At 44.9% G+C, this 21655-nt stretch overlaps 1 protein-coding gene across 2 annotated transcripts; it reads left to right on the top strand.

The window, feature by feature from the left end:
* Positions 1-379: 379 nt before the first annotated feature.
* LOC115317277 (RNA pseudouridylate synthase domain-containing protein 2) lies at positions 380-20142 on the top strand. 2 transcript variants are annotated; one of them, XM_040206924.3, is made up of 13 exons: positions 380-944; positions 4786-4864; positions 4944-5065; positions 5141-5241; positions 8446-8533; positions 8658-8736; positions 11061-11202; positions 12716-12852; positions 13191-13244; positions 13357-13448; positions 13817-13886; positions 18268-18545; positions 20029-20142. In XM_040206924.3, the coding sequence occupies exons 1-13, from the start codon at positions 738-740 to the stop codon at positions 20092-20094; spliced, it is 1515 nt and encodes a 504-aa protein (XP_040062858.1). In that variant the 5' UTR covers positions 380-737; the 3' UTR covers positions 20095-20142. The 2 variants fall into 2 exon arrangements, with proteins under 2 accessions (XP_040062858.1, XP_040062859.1); XM_040206925.3 differs by having other exon boundaries at positions 437-770.
* Positions 20143-21655: the final 1513 nt, after the last annotated feature.

Raw genomic sequence — 21655 nt, forward strand, 5'->3', positions numbered from 1 at the left:
TTTGTTTTGTTTTAGAGGAGATTTGGGCTGGGGGGGGGGGGGGGGGGGGGGTTGCAGTGTGGTTTGATATGAAATTGAGCACTCATGTTGGGGTGTGCATTTTGATTTGCCTTAAATAAATATATATATATATTAGCCCCATGTCCATCATAAAAGCTGGCCCATACTTTGCTGCTTTTTTTTTCTTTCTTTCTTCTCTTCTTCTCTCTTTCTCTGTGGAAGTGAGGCGGAGCAATAATGCAAGGTATGCGCATGACGTCATCGTTAGTGGATCCCCCGATAAACGCGTCTACAGTGCACGCGTTCGCTTTTGGCTAGGTGGCGCAAGCCGCCGCCCAATTAACGGGACTCTGCTCCATTTATTCCATCGAAAAGGCTTAAAATCTAAAGCGTATGGAAACGAGGGTGTAACGGTGTAACCCGCGGAAACAACCCTACTGAAACCTCCTTTTCTGAAACACTGATCAGTTGGTCTGAAAACTCATTCGACCATCCATCCACAGAGCCTGTCCATCCACCGTCCCTCCATGGACAGTAGACAGTTTTGAACTGCATGTGGGTTTGTGTAGTTTGTGCGTGAGACTTGTGCGAACGCCGATAGATTACATTTGTTGTCCTCCCGAATTTCGGCCTTGATCAAGAGTGGAATCAGCAGTGCATCGATCAAATTCTACTAGAGATCAAGTGCTCTATCCTGGCTCTATCCAGTCAAGACACCGAAGTTTCGGAGGCGACGAATGACACACTTTACCAGCAGATTTCAGCTACCGGTCAGTCTTGTAACGCGAGCAGCGGTAGTACATCGCAGGGTCCACGCTTTGGCAGGCATGAGCGAAGCACTAAAAGAAGTTCCGGATGCGGCCGATGCGGCTCGAGAGACTGAATCTGGTTGCGGAGTGAAAAGGAAAGCTGAAGACGTTTCCTCGGAACTTGACATCAAAAAAGTAGGTTCGCGCTAATCGATGCGGAGAACACCAGTGAAGGATCAATGATAGTCTATCGTAGCTACATAAGATCTGTCGTCAAGTTAGTGCTCACCAGTTCGCCTTTTCATTGCCTAATGTCACGACAATTGTTACTCATTTTGGATAGCGAGGAGCACGGGCTGAAAATCGAACACGTGCAGCGCGAACACTGTCGTGCTTCCGTCATACTTGGCGCAGCGGTGTGACATATCGCCTGGCCTAAATTGTCGTAAATATCATTAAATTATAAAATGTTTTCCTAGCACCCTTTTAACTGCGACAAAGGAGTGAAGTATTCTGAGAAGTTGAATTCCTTATACTGATATTAGTGGTCCATGTAACTGCAAATCTCCCGTGGAGAGCAAGTCGTCTGCTTCTTGCGCAGGAGTTGCGGTGACGTCAGAAGGACGCCGAGCTCTGATTGGCTTTGATTGGACAGATAGTGGGTAGACCTCAATGCTAGATGGCTTAAAGTCTACCCACTATTTTTTATTTTTTTTTTTCAATCAGCCAATATAAGCTTGGTGTTCTGACATCATTGTAACCCCTGTACAAGAAGCAGACAAACTTGCGCTTGGCATACAACAACGCAAATCTCTGACGTCTTGCCACTGTGGTGGCGTTGCTGTCTGCACTGCGCATGTGCTGATCCTTTATCTCGTGCAAATCTGTTTTCTGCGTACATGCAGTTCCCACACCTGATAGAAGCAAACACGGGCATTTTTGTAAACAGCGTGTTTGTGCGTAACTTGTAGGCCAACGTGCTGTTTACAAACAAGCCCACAGGAGGTGTGGGCACTGCGAGTGTGCAGGAATTGGATTCGCATCAAGTGGAGCATCTGCGCATGCGCCCTGCCAATAGCAGTGCCAATGCAACAGCGTGACGTCAGAGCTGCATGTTTGTGTATAACTGCCTGTGATTGTAATACTTCCGTTGTGCATCTGTAGGGTGTGTGAAGTCATCAGGCTCGATCTAAAATGGACCGTATAAATTGACACCTGCACGAAATTTCACAGGTCCGTTTTTTCTTGTAAAATTGTGAAGCGTAGCTCCCTTTCTGTAAAAAAAATAGGGCCAAAAAACTTGCCAGGGTCAACGGCGGGCAGCGACGCATACGACTGAGTCGAGCGGAAGGGCGCCTTTGGCGCACGTATTGGTAGGTGGCACTACCTCGTTATCAAGACTGCTTGCGATGACCGTGATTTACTAAAATAAAGATGGTCTTTTTGTAGTGTATTTTTGGTTTAAAAGTAAATGCGGGCAATAAAAACAAAACAAAGTAAAAAAAATGTGTTTGCATAACGACGGCGTTCTTGCTGCCAACGGATTTTGTCTGCGTATCGTCTGTTTTCTTTCACTGGTCGGCTACACGCTGCTCCCAATGCCATCTATCAATATGTGCGCCAAAAGCGCTCCGCCGCTCGACTCTGTCGTGGGAATGACGAAACTAAAAGTGTGAGCAAATTTAAGGTGAAGTGCAGTGGCGTAGCCAAGAAATTTTTTCATGGAGAGGGGGGCTGGGATGGCTGGGACCTCCATGACCTGGAGAGCTGGGCACTATGCATATGCATAGTGCCAAGCCCCCCCCCCCCCCCCCCCCCCCCCCCCCCCGCCCCCCAACAGCGTTTCAGGAGTGGTGGGGGAAAGGGGTCTGAGTCCTCATACCCTTGCCCCTGGCTGTGCCCCTGGTGAAGTGCTACTTGAAAACAACAAGAGATCTAGCACCATAATCACTGACAGAATGAAAACGGCAGGGCATGTTTTTTGAACACCCGGTCTCCAGCATGTACTGCATGCCTTCCGCCATCCTTTAGGAGTGCGCACGCATGCTTGAGGCACATGAGATGCGGAAGCATCGTTGAAGGTAGGAAGCTCGCTAGAGGCGGGACAGCTCAAGCTTCTCCCTGCAGTTTTCATAATAATGGTGACCATAGACGTTTGCGAACCCTAACTTTTATTTTCTTTATGTATATTTCTAGTAGTTGCTTAGAACGGTATACATTGTTCCACATAGAAGGCTGTTTTTGTTTGCCTTGTGTCTCCCTCCGTGTGAAGTTACTTTTTGCAAAAAGTAGAATGTTCTATACCAATCTGCCCAATTATTTGCCTTTACAGTTCAATATGATCTTCAGGGGTCACTCCTAAAGAGAGTTCATTCCTCGGAATACTCACTTCCTTGCCTCATCAACCAACAGATGCCAGCTTTTAAATACATCATTCTTTCGTAGATGGTTTTTTGTTTTTTTTTAATTGGGAAAGCATTACCTGTAACGGAGCGAACCGGCATTATCAGCTTTTGAAGCCGTGCCAAATGGCACCTAAATTCTCCTGTTCCGCGTAGCGAAGCCTGTAGTCTCTAGCAGCCACCCCATTGGCTGGCGCACGGTGTAGTTCCAAGGAACGCCACCCTACAGAGAAGCCCTCTCCATGGCACAGCGACCCGGCCGCCGTTAAGAGGGAGAGGACGGCCGCAGAGCCAGCAGAGCCCGCCCGGGCAGACTTCGGAGAGGCCGCACGGTCGAGCTTAGCGCGGTGCGCAACTTGTAGGAATACACTATGTATACGACTGCTTTCGCATTCCGGCACTTTAGCAGTCTTAAGTGTGTTTGTATTTTTTTTCCGGCTGTCTTACGAGTTCTCTAGACCACAAGTATGTCATTCTTTACTGACATGCTTAGTACGAACCTGACTGTGGGTGACCACAAATTACCAGATTTTTGGTGTACACACACTGTAAATTGCCGAGCGTCCGCCCATTCCACGATAAGCGCACGCCCCTCAATTTTGTAATGTTCGGAAAATACATAAAGCACATATCTTTACATATTGTTTGTTGACCCAAGAAGTGCCCATCCCCCAGTTTTACATGATTTTCTCAAAATTTTGAGTGGGTGCCTGCTGAGCATTTTACTCAAGAGTTTTCTTGTGTGTGTGTTTTATATTTTACAAACTGAGGAGGTAAAAATCTGCTTTTGTTTGGCACACCGAAGTTTGGGGAGTGATCTGGCTTCTTTCCCATCAATTTTAGGATATGAGGGTTTTGAGGTTGTGTTTGTAGCTCAGAGCAGACAAAAAAAGCTGTACTTAATGGTCCTTTTTCAAGTGACGAGCGCCGTCTGTGGGGGTTCTCTGCGAACTACAAATGAAGGGCGGCCAAACATGCCTCCGCCTGTCGGAACAGATTGACATTGTGCCGTTATATCGGTTTTCATTGCTTCTTATGCCCCATATTACCGATGCTTGAGAAAGAATCGTCTAAATAAATAAAATGCACTCGAAGCTGGGTCCTGACCATTTTGGTCGTGCCCTCCAAAAATAACTATAGCGGGAAGCAGGGCCAGAAGAAAGGCTATACGCATGCGCAGAGGCTTACTGGAGGAAGGTCCAGCTTGCAAAGGTGATTTGTGCAACCAAAAATTGCCATTTCACACACAAGATGATTTCTGTTGGTGTTTATGACGAATTATGCAGCTTCCCAATGACCTATTAAAGTTTACAGTATAGAATCCGGCAGACGATAATTTCAGTCTGTGATTGTATGCACAAAACAAAATTTGAGTATTTTTATTTGAGCAAATAGAGTGTTGCTATTTCTAAAGGTTGGGTACATTTTCTATGTGGTCTTCTGTACCATGTAATTTCACTTAACTCTTTTCAAATTTACTTTCAGGTACAACAGTTACGTTTTGTTAAAGTGATAATATTGTTTTCATTTTCTTTCTTGTCTAAAATTGGGGCTCTTTTTTTTGTTTTTTTTTGTTTGCTACAGAATTTTTAAAATGGAATATGGTTATTGGTGTTCATTCACAATTATTTCAGATCAGGCAGGGGCAAAAGGAGCTGCGGCCTGGTTTCGGAAGTGACAGGTTTGGTGAAACTGACTACTATTTCCAGTATGGTGGGTACAGTTCAGAATTCTCCTTTACGCTCCCTTGTGAAGTTTGGTATTTATGCTAGCATTTTGCCATTTGTTTTAGGCCTTCGGAAGGTGTACCCTTACTACTTCACCTACACCACCTTTTGTAAGGGTCGCTGGATTGGGCACCTTCTGGTCGATGTGTTCACTCGGGAGTTCAGGGCCCATTCGAAGGAAATTTATGTAAGTGATACTAATTGTTACAAAACGTCACTTGTGTAGGTGCATTTTAATCGAGATAATTTCTTTTCTTTACAGGTGAATGCAATAAAGGCAGGCCTGGTGACAGTCAATAACAACCCTGTCAATGTTGACTACCGTCTCAAGGATAATGACCTCTTGGCAAATACTTTGCACAGGTAAGTGGATGGTATTTGATGAGTGTGCTGTGCACAACTGGCATTCCAATTTAGGAGTCAACTAATTTTGCCTGGGGCCAAGAAATGTGGGTTCCTCCTTTGACATATATTTTTCATACCTCTTTGCTTATGTGGTTGATCTATAGTCACGATTCGGAGCATTCTACAGTTTGCCACATCTGCTACATAGATGTCATAATCTACATTAATAAGATGCTTATTTTATTTATTAGGGGATGAAACTGAATATTTACTTACAGGGATGCTCAACCGAAATTTAAATTTTGCAAAATAAGGCCGCAGGAGCGGTGAATGGGACGCTACAAGCTTTGAAACATCATTCATACATCAATATCTCAAACGAATGGCCATATTTTTGTAAAAGAAAGGCGCGATCAAGCAAGGCAATGTAACGTCGCGATTCTCTTCGAACAGTTGAAAAGGAGGGGAAGCGGCCTCGCTTCTCTCCTCCTTGCTTCGGTTCACCTGCTCGAGGGGATGAAGCGGAGAGGAGAGGGATTGAGAATCGAGACGTCGCGTGTCTCATCGGCCTCGTCGGCCTTGTCCAATCGCGCATTTCTTTTCCAAAAAAATATGGCCGCCTGTTAGAGGTATCGCTGTATGAGTGATGTTTGGGGTTTTGCACGGTAATCCCCCCCCCCTTGTTTTTCTGAAGGCACCCCCGTAATTCGCAACGACTTCTCTATTCTCAATGCCCCCCCTAACAATTTCAATTCCTGGGGAAACCCGTGGTTTTGCAGCATCCTGCCTATCGCTCCAGCCATATTTTGTGAGCTCCAAATTTCGGTTCAGCATTCCTCTAAGGCAGTGGTCTCAAACTCATTTGGGTGTGGGGGCCAGAGAGGCCACAGTAGAAAGGCCGAAGGCCAACGTTAGACGGGGGGGGGGTGGGGGGGGGTGGAGGAGGGGGGAGGGGGGAGAGGGGGAGGGAGAGGGAGGGGGAAAGGGAGGTGGAGGGGAGAGGGAGGGAGGGGGAAAGGGAGGGGAGAGAGGGAGAAGAGGGAAGGAGGGGAGGGGATTGGTGAGGTTAAAAGATTTAAAAGGGAAGAGACCTCATGCTTTATGCTTTTTGTAAACTCGCTTCTGCCAGTGGCATCTTTGGATCTGATTTGTTTACATGAAAACTTTGTTGCTCTTACCTGATATGGTAAGAATTAAAATGACACCGTCCCGTCAACGTGCTGGCATTCTTAATAGAACAAGAGAGCAAGTACACTGTCGTTCCCCTTGCTCAATTAACTTGGGAATTAACCAAGCTTAACATGTCTTTAAAGAGCAATCAGTTAATTTGACAGTTCTTGCTTTTCTGACAATTTTTATTGCAACACTGAAAAAAAACTTCTCTTTTAATGGTGATATTTTTTGAAGGCGAGAATCTTGAGCTAGTAGTTTTATCTTTGGCACTTGCTCCTGCTGAGCGAGAGTTTTTGCAGCCGAGGTGCATCTTTCAACAAAGAGATTGCGCTTGCATCCTAGTAGTGGAATTGTTGTAGATTACAAAAACCTGGGAAGCAAAAAAGAAAGCTAAACAAAGGGCAAATGAACACACATAAGTAAAAACTATGTGAATATGTTAAAAGAGCTGAGCTACTTTTCGAGTGAAAATGAATCGGCGAGATTAGTTTACTATGGTGGCATACCATTTCTAGCACTCGAGGCATGGGAACCAGGGCTCGTAGCTGGTAGCCCGCGGGCCGCATCCCAGCGAGTCGCGGGCCGCATGTTTGAGACCCCTGCTCTAAGGGTTACCCATTTATTGGGTTAAAATATTTAATCGACACCTGGGCCTGTTTGCTCGAAGTGCTAACCGCGGCTAAAGTTAGTCGCAGTACCTAGGAGAGGGATTTTTAAATCACGTGACTGGCTCGGCAGGGATGCGGGGAAACATGGCGGTGCCTCGGTGAGTGAGCGCCGCTCGCTTTGGAACTAATATGTCGTTGTAGCTGCAATATCGGGCGGGTTAGTCAGCAACGAATGGTGCAGGACGCTTTCGCTTTGCCTTACCTCACTTAAATCGCAAAGCATGAGCAATGACCTCGCCACATTTTTTTTTTTTATAGTTTTTTGATTCTGGCCATTCCCAAGCCTAAATGAACGCAATGATTGTCGGCAGGGCAACGTCTTTGGAAATCGGATTGCCTTGACTCAATCGGTCGGGTACTGATAGCATGCAAAAGCAGACAGCGTCCCAATAGACTTTTTTCTAAATTACCCAAACATCGAGGAGAACGCTGGAAGTGTAATTCTACGGTCCGCGCGCACCTGCCTTCCTCTTATAAAAGATTCAAAGTAAATAATCATAATAAGGCTTTGATGAACGCGCGTGCAAGGCTAAATTTGTTTTGACTTTTTGCTTTAGAACAATTACTACTGCAGACGCCAGCACGTGCAGCGCATGTAACTACACTCGTGGCATGCACCTTGGTTCTTGTGAAATTTAGAAAAAGGTCTATTGGGACGCTGTCTGCTTTTGTATGCTATCAATACCCGGCCGATTGAGTCAAGGCAATCCGCTTTCCAAAGGCGTTGCCATGCCGACAATTATCGCGTTCATTTAGGCTTAGGAATGGCCAGAATCGAAAAACTATCTGAAAAATGCGGCGAGGTCATTGCTCATGCTTTGCTATTTAAGTGAGGTAAGGCAAAGCGAAGCATCCTGCACCATTCGTAGCTGACTAACGCGCCCGATATTGCAGCTACAACGACATATTAGTTCCAAAGCTAGCGGTGCTCACTCACCGGGGCACCGCCATGTTTCCCCGCATCTCTACCGAGCCAGCCACGTGATTTCAAAATCCCTCTCCTAGGTACTGTGGCAAACTTTAGTCGCGGTTAGCGCTTCGAGCAGACGGGCCCTGAATTACTAGATTTCTATGTGAAGCGCAAGTTTGTCTGCTTCTTTTGCAGGGACTGTGGTAACGTTAGAACACCGAGCTCTGATTGAAGGATAGTGGGTAGACCTCAAAGCAAGTTGCCTTGAGATCTACCCACCATCCTTCAATCAGAGTCAACCAGAGCTCAGGGTTCTGATGTAAACATAACCCCTAAAGAATCACACGAACTTGCGCTCCGCATAGCTTTGAACATATATGCTACAAGTGGTAATGGTAGCACAAAGTGTTGTAAAATGTGCTGCAGTAGCATACCGATATGAAACTTAATCCTGCTTTCTTTCTTTGAAAGACACGAAGTTCCAGTCCTTGGAGCTCCCATCAGGATATTGCACCAGTCTGAAGATTTGATTGTGATCGACAAACCACCATCTATACCAGTAAGGTTTCTGTTCTTGTTTCTTCCTTTACTTGGCAAGGTCCAGAATGGGGGCTGTAGTGGTTGTGTACCTACACTCAGACTTTTACCAATTCAATTGATCTTCTGTCTTTTGTTCCTTCAAGGTGCATCCATGTGGTAGGTACAGGCACAATTCCATATTGTTCATCTTGGCTAAGGAGCATGGTCTAAAGAACCTTCACAGTGAGTTCATTCATACTTTTCAGCTTTTGGAAGTGTAGTCCAATAGTTTCCTCTTAGAAGTGTAACTGTTGCTTTATCTTTTTTTTTTTTTTAATTTTATAGTTAGGGTTTAGCATTGTCGGCTTTTATTGTTTGAGGGTTTGGCATTGTCGGCTTTTATTGTTTGCAAATTCGCCATACTTCTTTTTCTTGTTCCAATCAAGAAAGGATATTTTTGTGTTTTATTTTTAGTTTTGTGATATGTGCAGTATCTCCGTTCAACCCAAAACCTTGTATGGTCTTATCATTTACCATTTTGTCATCACTGGGCAAATACTTACAGGTGGTTGTATTCATCATGGTGCTGTCATGGGGAGTGTGCAACTCCTACGTGAGAGATTTTACAAACGGGAAACTATGATTGGGCCTAAATTATTGCGAGACGAATTCATAAAGTAGCATTAAAATAATGACGAAACCTGCACAGTCAAGTTCAGACAAGGCAGATATGAACAGGCTCTACCTAGCGTTAATGTAACAGGAAACCTTGAACCTCACTGGTATTCTAGAGTGCATTTGCTTTTATGTGATTGTAATAAAGACACATATCTAGTTTCCCAGGATTTCTGTATTGATGCGCACCCATTATTTTCTGTTTATAACTGTCAGGTTTGGGAACGACTTCTCATCATTTACCACAGGCACTCGATTCTCCATACAAGTTGCCACGCATTTACACTTGAAATTGGCAAACTGCCAATGTTAAAGGGGCACTAAAGCAGTTTCTACAATAGCCTATTTATGGTCATAATTAATAGAAAAATCGGCCACTCATGAATGTAAGTTTTTTTTGTATTTTTAGGATGCTTAGAGCTTATGGATTAAATTTAGGATGCTTAGAGCTTATAGATTAAGTTATGAACATGAATAGGCCATCGCAGAAAGTGATTTAGTGCCCCTTAAGTACTACAATAGCTAAAGCTGGTCAATCAGTCAAATTCGAGCACCAAAAGACAACTGATACCACATTTCAAAGCACTGCATATGTCATATACTCAGGAAACACTGGTTGCAATGCGTAAATATTGTCATTGGCTCTCGTGGAAACTCTAGAAAATTTCTTCATACATTGGGAAGTTGTAGGACATTTTTGGATAATGAAAACAATCCAAACCCATATTCTAAGGACTGCAAACTTGACACACAAAACCCGACCACCAAGGAGAACTAAATTTTAACCTTCAAAAGGCTTTATTGTAGAACTCTCCTCGAGTAGAACGCAGGGCAATCCCAAAGATAGCTGACCAGTTGATGAGGAAATGCGTCACAGAGTCACATGACGACGAGCCAAATTAATTCCTGAAAAATTAATTTGGCATAGTATGTTTCAACCCTTAAATGCTCATTGGGCCTTTAAGGGTTGAATAAATTATTTGAACCAGAAACACCAAACCGTATTTATTCTGCTACCTTTTATTGAAATTGCTAGCTCTTATTGAAAGACTGTGGAAGGAGTGTGCGTTAAGTATAGTTTCTGTAAGGACAGCCAGAACACAAATACCCTTTAAAAAAATACTAAACTCCCCCCATTTTTTTTTTAGGTGCTTAAATAGAATGTGTAAAAAATAAACTTTTTTCCGAAAAAGAACAACAAATTTTAGCGCACTATTTAGATTGTGAGGCTCATTTTGAGTATTGCGATGTACTTATATTTCGTGCTGCTATTTCGGGACGATGTGCCAACATAGAAGTGCATTTTGGAATCGCTCCTTATTCAAGGCAAGTCTCACGGCATAAATGTTGTGTAAAATAACTTTTCTGGGAAATTTAAAATAAAGAGTTTGGGCAGAGTAATGACTTTAATGGTTGAAGGAGAATATATGTTCATGTACAGTTGCCTTCCTTTTAACCCCTTAAGTGCCAAACTTTTTTTTTTTCAAAAAGTAACCTAAAAGTGCCAGGTTTTTTTTTATTTTGAATTGTTACTCCTCTGGTATTACACATAAAATTTGAAAAGTTTATTACGCAAAAATCAGCGGAGGCGAAAAAAATATTTGCCATCTAATGCGAGTGCTGCCGTCTATGAGCAGCGCCGCAAAACTACTCGGACGAGCCGAGCTCGTCCGTGGAATTGAGGGCAACCGAAAAAACCACTGGACGAGCTGAGCTCGTCCACGGCATTTTTAGCCAGAAAGTGGCCGACGAGCTCCGCTCGTCCAAGGCACTTAAGGGGTTAAGTTTAGACTTTTTATGTCTCCCTAGCAGAAAACATTGTTCTGTAACCACCATGAGGCCATTATATTTTGTGTGTGATTACGTACTGATTGCAAAGGCTGTTGTTGCAGCGGTTCACAGGCTGGACCGACTCACATCGGGAGTGCTCCTGATGGGCCGCTCAGTGGAGAGGGCACGGCAGCTGGAGAATGAAATGAAGGGCCGCCAGGTGTCCAAGGAGTACCTTTGCAGAGTAGAAGGATGTTTTCCTGAGTGAGCCGTCACCCCTTTGTTGACTGTGCACCGTACCAGCCGAGTTCACTTTTACGGACTGGGGATACTGAAGTGTTCTTCAGCACTATTTCTGACCAGGACATATTAATGCTAAAGCATTAAGTCTCCCATGGAGCGAGCCGCGCCAAGCGGCAGATAAATTTCCGAAGCCGCGATCTGAGGCATCTCAGCTTTGAAACCATGCAGAAGGCCACGCAAAACGGCAGTGATAAGAAGCCGCCGCACGTCAATTTCAAGTAGCGCCACCCCATGGCGCTGCGTCTCCGCGAGGGAGCGGCTCCACACCCAAAATCAGTGTGGCGAGGAGCAGGCGCGCGCTTGATTGTCAATGCAAGTACGCCTCAGGCGAAATGAGGGAACGGAGGAACGGCATGCAAGCTTTCGCATTCACAACTCGTAAGAAGTGCTTAGGTGTAATAGCCAGTGGGCTATGCCCCTGCATAATACACTCCTTCGTGCCCCCCCCCCCCACCCCCCAACATAATGTTTGGTTATGCAGATGGTTGCCTGGCATATCTTTGTTTTGCGGTCCTTTCCTCTCCGCAGTCTCGTAGTTTTGGACAATGTTGCTAGTAAACCAGCTTGCTTGCTTTCCTTACTCGGGTATTTTGGGTGTAGCAAGAAGGAACCACCAATTCTGACTTTAGCCACCTACTCTAAGGATAACCTTTTTTTTTCTTCTCGTCTGCTTTTTTTACCCGTAGCCCGACGGTTGCTCTTTGGGTTTTCATAGTTTTGCACAAATTTTGAGAGTTGTTTCGTGCACTGCTTTCAATATGATTCTTTGCAACCTAAATCTCCGAAATCCTATGGTGCACGAAATGCAGTACTTAAGGAGTGATTGTTTAAATTTTTTTAGATTAAATTATACAGTTGTTTCAAGGAGTAAACAGCATAACTTGTCATGTGGCATTGGTCACGTGACTTGACGTCATGTAACATCAGGCGATTTGGCATTGTGGTGTCGTTTTTCACTGTAGCTATTGACCGTGATGTCGCATCGCTTGACGTGATTCACAGTGTCAGTTTGTTGTGTCACATGATGTAAATTTCCGTCTGAATTTAGCAGGGATATTGACATTACGTAACCTAACATAATGCAATATGGTCATGTCGCATGGCGTCGATTTCTCTGCTAAATTTATCGAGGAAGTATGCAGACGGACAGATGGACAAAATTTGGTGATTAGGAAGTTTCATTAAATAGCATTTTATGCTTTAATATGAGTAATAATATAGTACAGTATTGTATTTGTGTGTTTATAATTTGCTGGATTTGTTTTCTCCATATTGATGATCTCCTGCTGGCTCAGAGTTTTCTCAGAAAAATTGCTTCTTGTGAAATGGCTCTAAGGATGGATGGAGCATAGTATTATGAATATCAACACTTTGAGCTCATGAGTCTAACTTAATTGTAATTAATATTTCTCAAGTCAATGTTTACTTTGTTGACTTTTTGTTTTGTCATTGGGAACAAATTTTTGCTCTGCAGCGAACCTGTCACGTGCTCTGCACCCATTGAAGTGATCTCGCAGAAGATTGGTGTGTGCGGCGTGGGTGTGCACGGGAAAGAGTGCAAGACGGAGTTCAAGAAATTGAGCTTCAATGGGAAGTCAAGTGTGGTTCTCTGTACGTCAAAGTTTTGCCTTTCTGCCAGTGCTCATGTTGAGCTTGCATTTTATGAAATTTTAATTGCTTTTGGCTTTAGAAGTAGTCAAGACTGCAAGTTTGTAGTATGTAACAAGAAAATTACAAGCACTAGTTACAATAGTGCTTGTAATGTTGTTCTAATACAGTATTCATTAAACAGTTTATACTAGACCCTGTCAGACTGTTTTCTGACAGCATGGTCCATGCATCCATACATTCCACTTACTCTAGAAAGTTGTCTAGGGATGTAGCAGTTTTGGGAATTTTCTCTTATGTTTGGCTGAGTCATTGAAAAGGCGCTCTACCTTTGACTCTAGGCAAACCCCTCACGGGACGAATGCACCAGATCAGAGTTCATCTACAGTACCTAGGTGAGCCTGCTATTTTTCTTTTCAATGCTATTGGAGGAATCAACTTATTCAGATTGTCATTGGAGTGACCACTTCTGTTGCATTTTTCTTGAAAACTATTTTATATTTTTAGGTTTTCCTATTGTTAACGATCCACTCTACAATCACACTGTGTTTGGGTCCCAGAAGGCCAAAGGTGGCCTAACAGAGAAAACTAAAGAGCAGGTATAGTAATGTTCTTGATGGTCTTTCTAGTGTCGTCTGATGGCTTAGTCCACCAGACAAATATTTTATAGCCACTGCTCGTAGACATGCCCTGCACATGCCTTACAAGAAAAAATGATTTTGCCACTTTGGCAAGCAAGGTTGGTCGTTTGCTTGCCTATACTTGGGGACAACTTGGCAATGCAGTCAAAGGTACAAGCGTGCGTGCCCTCTCCTATTTGGAGTGTGGATTAAAGCTGTGCACGCACTCTCCTCCTTTTCTCAGAAAGGCCAAGAAAAGTCCCCGAGTATAGTAGTGGAATTACGCCGTAACAGATATCTATTATTTGCGGCAGCATTCTGAAATCGTCTTGCATACTGCATTTCAGTTGGTGGAAGATCTCCTACAAGTCCATACACTTGAGAATTGGCTTGGGCCTGAACTGGAGTTTGGACCTGGTGGGTACCTATAGAATGTCTCAGTGTGATATTGTGATATTATTGTTAGGAAGAAAACAAGGACCGGAAAAAGAAGACGAAAGAGTTCTGGAGGAGGAATTCGGACTAGACAACAACTGCAACACCCTCGGTATGATCATTCATCTGGCACTGTAAAAAGGACATTAAACCATCTCACAAGTGGTGTAGCAGCAGGGTGGAGGGGCAGGGTGAGGTGATTTAATGTCTTTTTTACAGTGCCAGACGAATAATCGTATTGAGGGTGTCGTAGTCGTTGTCGAGTCCAAATTCCTTCTCACGCACTCTTTTTATCATCTTGTTTTTTCGAGCCTCTTTTTTTTTTCCTTGCAATACTCTTCTATTTGTATGGCATCGCCAGCACACTGGGCATTGAACAGTGCAAAGAGGTACTGTTCAATGCCTCGTGGCAGTCCTCTCCCTTTTGATTTGGCGCTCAAGAGGGACAAGATTGGAAGAATGCAAAGCATTTTTTTCTTGAAATGCTAAATCAATGGAAAGATACTTTTTGTTTTCTTGTCTTTTCCTCGGTTCAACTTCTCTCGCAATTTCTGTCCTGTGCTACGATAGGCTAGGACACGGTTCTGCCAAATGCTTTGTTTCTATGAGCACACGCAGAAGCGAAGCACTTTTCCGAGCCACACATTCGTGCTCGTGCTTCCTACAACGCTTTGGAGAACTCTTAAAGGGATACTACAACGAAATTTCGGCGCTCATTTTTTGGTCTATATGTGTTCAAAGGAGCAGCATCACTACGAACATACCAATATCTTGTTAAAAAAGTCACGAAAAGGAATTTTAAAACAAATTAAACGATTAGCAAAGAGCACCTGATGGATGTCGCTAACGCCTCGCTTGTAATACCCGTCTAGGTACCTTGACAGCTGGTGACGGAGGTCGTCTTGCCTCCGGCCACGACGAGAGAAGAGGGGAAGGAGGAACTCCCCTTTTCCCGAGAATGCCTTTTGTGTATCGCAGAAGTCGCTTTTGTCCCCCTACAAGATTATAGAAGATTAACCCGTCACTCAAAATTCGTACAAAAGCAGCCGCTTCGGTGGCTGGAACTACTAGGCCATCCTCTCGACATCAGCCTCGCCGTAGCTTTGCTCGTCTTGAGACGACCTACGTTCGATTGCGTTGGATGTCACGTGGTCTCCGCTGGGCCTTCTCCGAGCGCTTGCCAGAGTGGGCCGTTTATAACGAAAAATACAGCCACCAGGCTCAAAATAGAAACGTGCGATTGTCATTTACGGATATTGTGGATCATATTCAACCTATTTTTGAACACGACAGGAATATTTCAAATATTGTTGAAGTATGTAACAGTAAGAAAGCACAAAACAAACAGAGGGACAAAAACAGACATGTACAAGCTTTCAGTTTACAACAACATATATTTGACGCCAGCGAAGTCTGCAGAACGGAGAAGTGTTTATTCAAAAATCAGGTGTATGCATTGGGTCTTGCCTGGCACCAGTGCTGAGTGAAATCTATCTTTCCTTCGTTGATAGGACAATCGACGAGGAACTACGGAGCATCGTGCCCGGGTGTCAGGTAGTGCGCTATGTGGATGACTATCTTGTAATTCACCCCACAGGAACCCCGGTCCATTCTATTTCGCCTTGTTTTCTCAGCGCGGCAGGCAGCCTCAGCTTTAAGAGAGAGGACCCCACGGAGGAAGGACTGCAGTACTTAGATATCAGGTTGAATACGTCTGCGACGGGTATCTGCTGGGCTTTTCGGCAACGTTCGGAGAAACCAGTTCTTCCCTTTTCCAGCTCCCATTCCAGGTCCGTTAAGACGGGGGTGGTCACTTCGTTGATCACCTCTGCACGCAGCAGGTCGTGCAGTCACCACTCAACCTCGAGTGTGAAAACACAATTTAACCGCCTTCTCAAGGCAGGTTACCCGATGGACCTACTCAGTTCTGTCACGCAGAGGCTCATCGTAAATCGGACTCCCCGCACCTCACGGGCTGCTCCGGGGGGGAGGATCGCCTGCATTCCCTACATGCATAACGTGGCGCACCGCGTCAAGTCTCTCGCGTCCCGCTTTGGCACCAAGGTAATTTTCAAATGCAGGTTCAAACTGGGTTCCATGTGCAAACTGGTTAACAACGCCAGTTCCCCCCCAGCATGTGCAAAAAAACACGGCTCTCAATTCGTTCGATGCGCAAAAGAAAAAGTCTACTCGATTCCTTTGACCTGCGGCGCGGAATATATCGGCCAAACAGGCCGATGCATAAATGATCGCCTCCGAGAACACCACATTGAATGCGCGTCACAGCCAGAGGGGTCATTGCATCCTATTATAGTTCACGGTAAGGAGTGCCAGGCATGCACGCCTTTGTTCAACGAGACCAAAGTAGTCGGGGGGCACCGGGAGCGCTATGGGAGCAGTGGCGTCGGAAGTATTTCTGAGGTGGGGGGGCAACGGAATTGGGGTGGGGTGGGGGGGATGAAGCATCTGGAACAACATGGATATATAAAATCGAAACGCTCACAAACGTTTATTTAGATCGAATATATGTCCTTCCTCTTTTGGAATGTGGTGATCTTGTTTTTCTCCCATGTTGACGTCTTCAAACAGCGTGAAATAAGAAAGAGCTCACTGGTGCCCGAAAACGGTTCGTCGTTCAGCCGTCCTCGACACGAACTCTCTGATGATAGAGTTCAGACCAAGTTTTGCTTCTCACTCACTATTTACGTGCAGCAGCATCACCTGAGTCAGTCGCTCTTGTGACATGGTAGCTCTGAGGTAATTGTTGACACCCCGAAGTGCGCTCATACTTCGTTCAGCTGATGCCGCTGACGCTGGCGTGTCATTGCTGTCATTATAAGTGCCGCAAGGCGCATCACCTCAGTAATCATCCTCTTGAGCTCTGGGACTTGTCTGCCCAGAGCACGGTACAACTCGAGTACGGAGCCGATCTGACCGCTTGAGAGCGAGTGAACCATGTTCAGCTTCCTTGAAATGCTTTCCAGGTGAAAATCAGTAGCGTGGAATCCTAACTTCCTTTCAAGTTCTTTTGCAGTTTGTGGCTTCTCTTGAATAGCGCACAAAATTATTTGCTCTAGTTGTGCGAGACTTTGCATGCCTGGTTGCTTGAATCCTCTTGCAAGCTCGGCGCGAACACAATCTAACGCTTCGTAGAACTGCTTCCGAAGGCCTGTCTCCGCGTCTAGAAACGCTGGTTGACAGGGCTCGCTGCTGTGTTCGAAACTTCTTGGAGGACCGCATCGCGTGGTCTTGTTTGAAGGGGCCTTTAGCTTATGCTTCTTTGCTGCCCCCTCTGTACGTTAGTACATGTCCAAGTCCTCGGCGGTACCCGCACGGCACAACGCCCAGGGGATTACTGCAGCCTCGAACTGCGAAATCAAATGCGCTTCGGGCAGCGTAGGCGCGTATGGACTGCTTTATTCGGCTTCAGAAATGGAGAAGCTCCTGCTTATTTCTGGTTTTAAAATAACCTCAAATAATTGAGCCCTCGAATAACTAATACCATGATGATGAATATCATCATGCCACTCGTAATGCGAGAAATTCATGCCACCGAAATATCTTAAAAATCGCACTCTGAGAAATTTGCAAAATATCGAGCTCGCGAGCCGCCATTTCTAAAACATTTCTGGGGGGGGCGGTCGCCCCCCCTGCCCCCCCTGTTCCGACGCCACTGTATGGGAGGGAGATAATTGAAGCTTATAGGATGACTACCACCAAGAATAACATTGCTTCCCCATCCCTCTCGTTGACAAAACCAGAACTGGTGTTTCTGAGGCCGGCGTTTTCTCGGACTCCAATTGCACAACCTTGAACAACAAGACCCCCCCTCGGCCTTCGGCCGTCAATCAGCTTCGTATGCGGAAACGCTATCTTCCCTTCCCTCCCCCCTTTTCTTCCCTCTCAACCTTCTCTCCCTTCTTTTCTCCCTCTTGCTCGTTCCCCCTTTCCCCACCGACGGTTGTTGGTGCAGACTTCGCTGGCGTCCAATATATGTTGTTGTAAACTGAAAGCTTGTACATGTCTGTTTTTGTCCCTCTGTTTGTTTTGTGCTTTCTTACTGTTACATCTGTCCCAACACGCTCGTCAAAGTCTTGTTGAAGTATCCCTTTAACAATACCTTGACTCATTATATTGAATAGTGTCTGTGCACGTGGTTATGCATTTGTGTTGTAAAGTTGTTTGTTGTTACACTCTCAGTTTTTATCATTATAAGTTTGTAGGCTTTCAACTCTGTTGAACCTATTTGTTTTTTTTTTTTAAATATTCTATAGCTAAACCCTCCGGGGGTGCTCACTAGATGCTAAAGAGCTAGTCTATTACGTGAACAGATATGTAATGTAAGCTCCACATTTTCCTTCAGATGGAGACTTGAAAGACGACAGCAAAAGCTTTGAAAACGCCATTGAGGAGTTGGACATTGTCGAGCCTTCAGACGACCCCAGTATCGACAACTTTCCGGCCAGCCTGAAGCACTACCTTGAGGGCGATGAAGCAGCAGCATTTCACGCTGCCATGAAAGATCGCAGCTTCAACAAAGAGAAGTTTGTGCGTCGTGCAGAGTGTTCAGAGTGCCGTCGAAAGTACAAAGATCCGGAGCCTCGAGACCTGCTTCTCTATTTGCACTGCTTACGGTATAAGGTACGCTTAGCTCTTCTTCTTGCTCTCCTGCATTCTGCACATGCACCCTTTTAAATATACTGCTAAAAAAAAATTTTTTTTTTGAGCTACATTGGTATTAGACAACTTAGTGACAGGTTAAAAGGGCACTGAAGTTGATTCTGAGATCGTCCTTTTGTGCTGACAACTGAATCTAGACGCTCTTTGCATCCCAGCAAACCCGAAATCGCAATCGTGCGTAGCTTATTTCCTCGTTAAAAGCGTGTTCAAAGATCGCGACACGCCCTTTTTGGGAAGAATTTTCTTCCGAGTGAAGGGGTCGACGAAGGGTGCTTGTCGGCGAGTTGCAAGCGATGGCTTTGCCCGTGCTGAAAAAGAGGAGTCTTATCCGAATGTGTACCTATCAGACTTTCTTCGAAGCTAGTAATAATAAAATCATTCGGAATCTGCACGTATTGTAGGGCTTTCATTGATCCACACAGCGTAGTCCGCGAGAAAAAAGAGTCCACATGTTTTTCTCTTGCCCTGAGATGAATAGGCGGTTTTGTAATATAGGACTTGGTACACGCGGGAACTAACACCTTTTTAACAATATAAGATCAAAAACGACCTTTTTCAAAAATGACTTCAGTGCCCCTTTAAGAGTCAGGGGAAGCTCCTCCCACCCCTTTCCACGTTTGCAGAGCAAACGCCGGATAGGAGGTTGCCTGCTCTCCAGCATTCGCTGTGCTAAAGTGGAAAGAGGTGGGAAGAGCTTCCCCTGAACCCATAACCTGTCACTGACTATAGCAAGTTGGTAAGCATTCATCTTGAAAATAAAATACCATAAATGATTATTCTCTCGGGCACAATGTTTTGCAAATTTTGCCAAGTTTGGGTTTCGGGAGTATTTCACGGGCACGAAATTTCACGATTGGGAGTGGTATGCTGTGTATTCGTTACCATGCACATAATCCCTTTATCGCTTTGCTATCTTTTTTTTTTTTTGCTTTTTTTGTTTTCTGGTTTGCTAAATTTTAGAAAATTGGGTCTGCGAAAATTTAGCCTTTGTTTTAACAAGCTTTTTTATACAATATATTAAATTGTGAAATGTTCTCAAGGTTGTTATATACAGGGTGTTTCACGAAAAGTGGACAAATTCAACATTGTGAAAACTACACATCGCAACCAAAAAAGGCTTGTGTCGTTTTGGTCCTGGGCCAGGGGCCCATTTAGGAAAATTATTACAGTCCGGGATAATGGACCTTTTCCGAGAAGCGTTCTGCGCACGCGCGAGCACCCGATTTTTTCCTAAATAGGCCCCTGGCTCAGGACCAAAACGACACAAGCCTTTTTTTTTTTTGTTGTTGTGACGCATACTTTTCGCAATATCGAATTTGTCCACCTTTCGTGAAACCCCATATATATATATATTTTTTTTTTTTTTTGTAACAAAGTTTTTGATTGGGTCATGGTCTACCATTTGTGATCGTGATTTACTTAAAATTGTTTCTCATTTGTGCAGGGAAATGATTGGGAATATGAAACTGCCTGGCCATCCTGGGCAAAAGAGAGCTGGACCGATGACTGATGAATAAATCAGTTTTTTTTAATTTTGCCCATGCAAATGAAAACCCAAGGCTGGATTCTTTTTTCGTGTATTATTATTTATTTATTTTTTAGCAATTTTTGCTTCAAGTTATGTAGCTGCCGCGGGGGTTGCGGGGCACGGTGGTGCGGGGGACAAATATGTCTGACGCAGGGTGTAAGATAGACAGGTGGGGAAACCTAATTAACCGGGAGTTAGACGTCAGTAGAGCAAACGAGTTTAATCAGCTGCCACCAGTCTAACACCAACAAGGGTGAACAAATAAGCCTGTTCCACGTTTTAGGAGCTCTAGCCGATTTTTTGCACTTGTAATCGCTACTACTACCATTTTTTTGTTTACAGAAAGTAGTAAAAAATTAAGAACAGTGCTACAAGTTATATCCAAGGAGAGGTCAGGCTCTTTAAATCAAGGAGGTTAGAAGTACTATAGTCGGTTACAAGTCAAGAAGGTAGGAGAAGCTCCACCCACAAGCGTGATGCGTCCGTTTCAAATCTCTCCGCAGTCGAAAGAAGAGTTCACTGGAAACACTCCTTGTTCCGCTTCAATGGATTCCAACTTGTCTCCGATCCCACTTTTTAAGAAAGCGACCTTTGTATTCATTGAAGGGGGAACCGAGCCCCTGAAAGCAGCCTTTGTATCTATCGGGGGGGAAGCTAATCCCCGAAAGTCGTATTTGTTTCCGTCGGTGGGGGAGAACTCTAATCTCCCTCTCGTGCCCTCCACAATGCTAAGTAAAAGTCGAAAGATAAAGCAAACATGTACAGAAAGGCAAGCCCTTCCTCGCGCGTTGGCCGCGACGTCACGGAAACGGTGGGACGGTATTGGATGCGGAGGTGGCGGAGGGATATCTGATTCCCTCTGAGGGGCATTTGCCGCTACCTTCTTAACACGTTCCAATATTGGTGAAGCCTAGTCATAAAAAGTTTAAACGATGTTGTGGCCAACGTGACCGTAGATCTCTCTGGAAATTGGTGCGCGTGACTTGTCACGTGTGAGATGGACGGTTGATTGTAGAAGGATTCCTTGCAGGCTTGCGCGCGCTCCGTCCGGTAGGTTTTATCAGATCGAAGGCTAGACTGGGGTGTATTGTAGCATGGCTTGTGGAGGCTACGCGGCTGGCGTCATGCCCTCTCCTACCCTTCTATCCTCCTTGCTTTAAATCGACCGCAACGACTTTGTGCAGCGTTGCCCACAGATAGTGCTTTTTTTTTTTTTTTTAATTTGCAAAGGGCGAACTTACCCGAGGAAAAAGTAAAGAAAAAAAAAAAGGCTTAGCTCCTATGGAAACGCAGCGACGCCACCGGTTTTCAAACAACACGGCGTCGTTTCGCACGGGAGACAAAAGATGGCGCAAGTGGTCGCGACGCCAACTGCCGCCAACGAACGAGCGTACGACGCCGAGAGCCGGCGTCTTTGGCAGACGATCTTTTCGACTCAAAAGCGGCGCGCGTTCCGCAGGCGGCGACAGTCGCAGAAACAAAAACAGGCGCGGTAACAACAAGGAACTACAGTTTCTTGTCTGCTAAAGTCGCCGGCTCTCGG

This window comes from Ixodes scapularis, unplaced genomic scaffold, assembly GCF_016920785.2.
Source record: "Ixodes scapularis isolate PalLabHiFi unplaced genomic scaffold, ASM1692078v2 PGA_scaffold9__187_contigs__length_104089568, whole genome shotgun sequence".
In the NCBI taxonomy this organism is placed as follows: Eukaryota; Metazoa; Arthropoda; class Arachnida; order Ixodida; family Ixodidae; genus Ixodes; species Ixodes scapularis.

What these genes read in the sequence shown, in the direction of transcription:
- LOC115317277 (XM_040206924.3), top strand. Translation starts at nt 738, where the DNA reads ATGACACACTTTACCAGCAGATTTCAGCTACCGGTCAGTCTTGTAACG. An exon ending in ACAAACCACCATCTATACCA is followed by an intron (nt 8,534 to 8,657) that starts GTAAGGTTTCTG and finishes TGTTCCTTCAAG; the next exon opens with GTGCATCCATGTGGTAGGTA. An exon ending in TGGTCTAAAGAACCTTCACA is followed by an intron (nt 8,737 to 11,060) that starts GTGAGTTCATTC and finishes CTGTTGTTGCAG; the next exon opens with CGGTTCACAGGCTGGACCGA.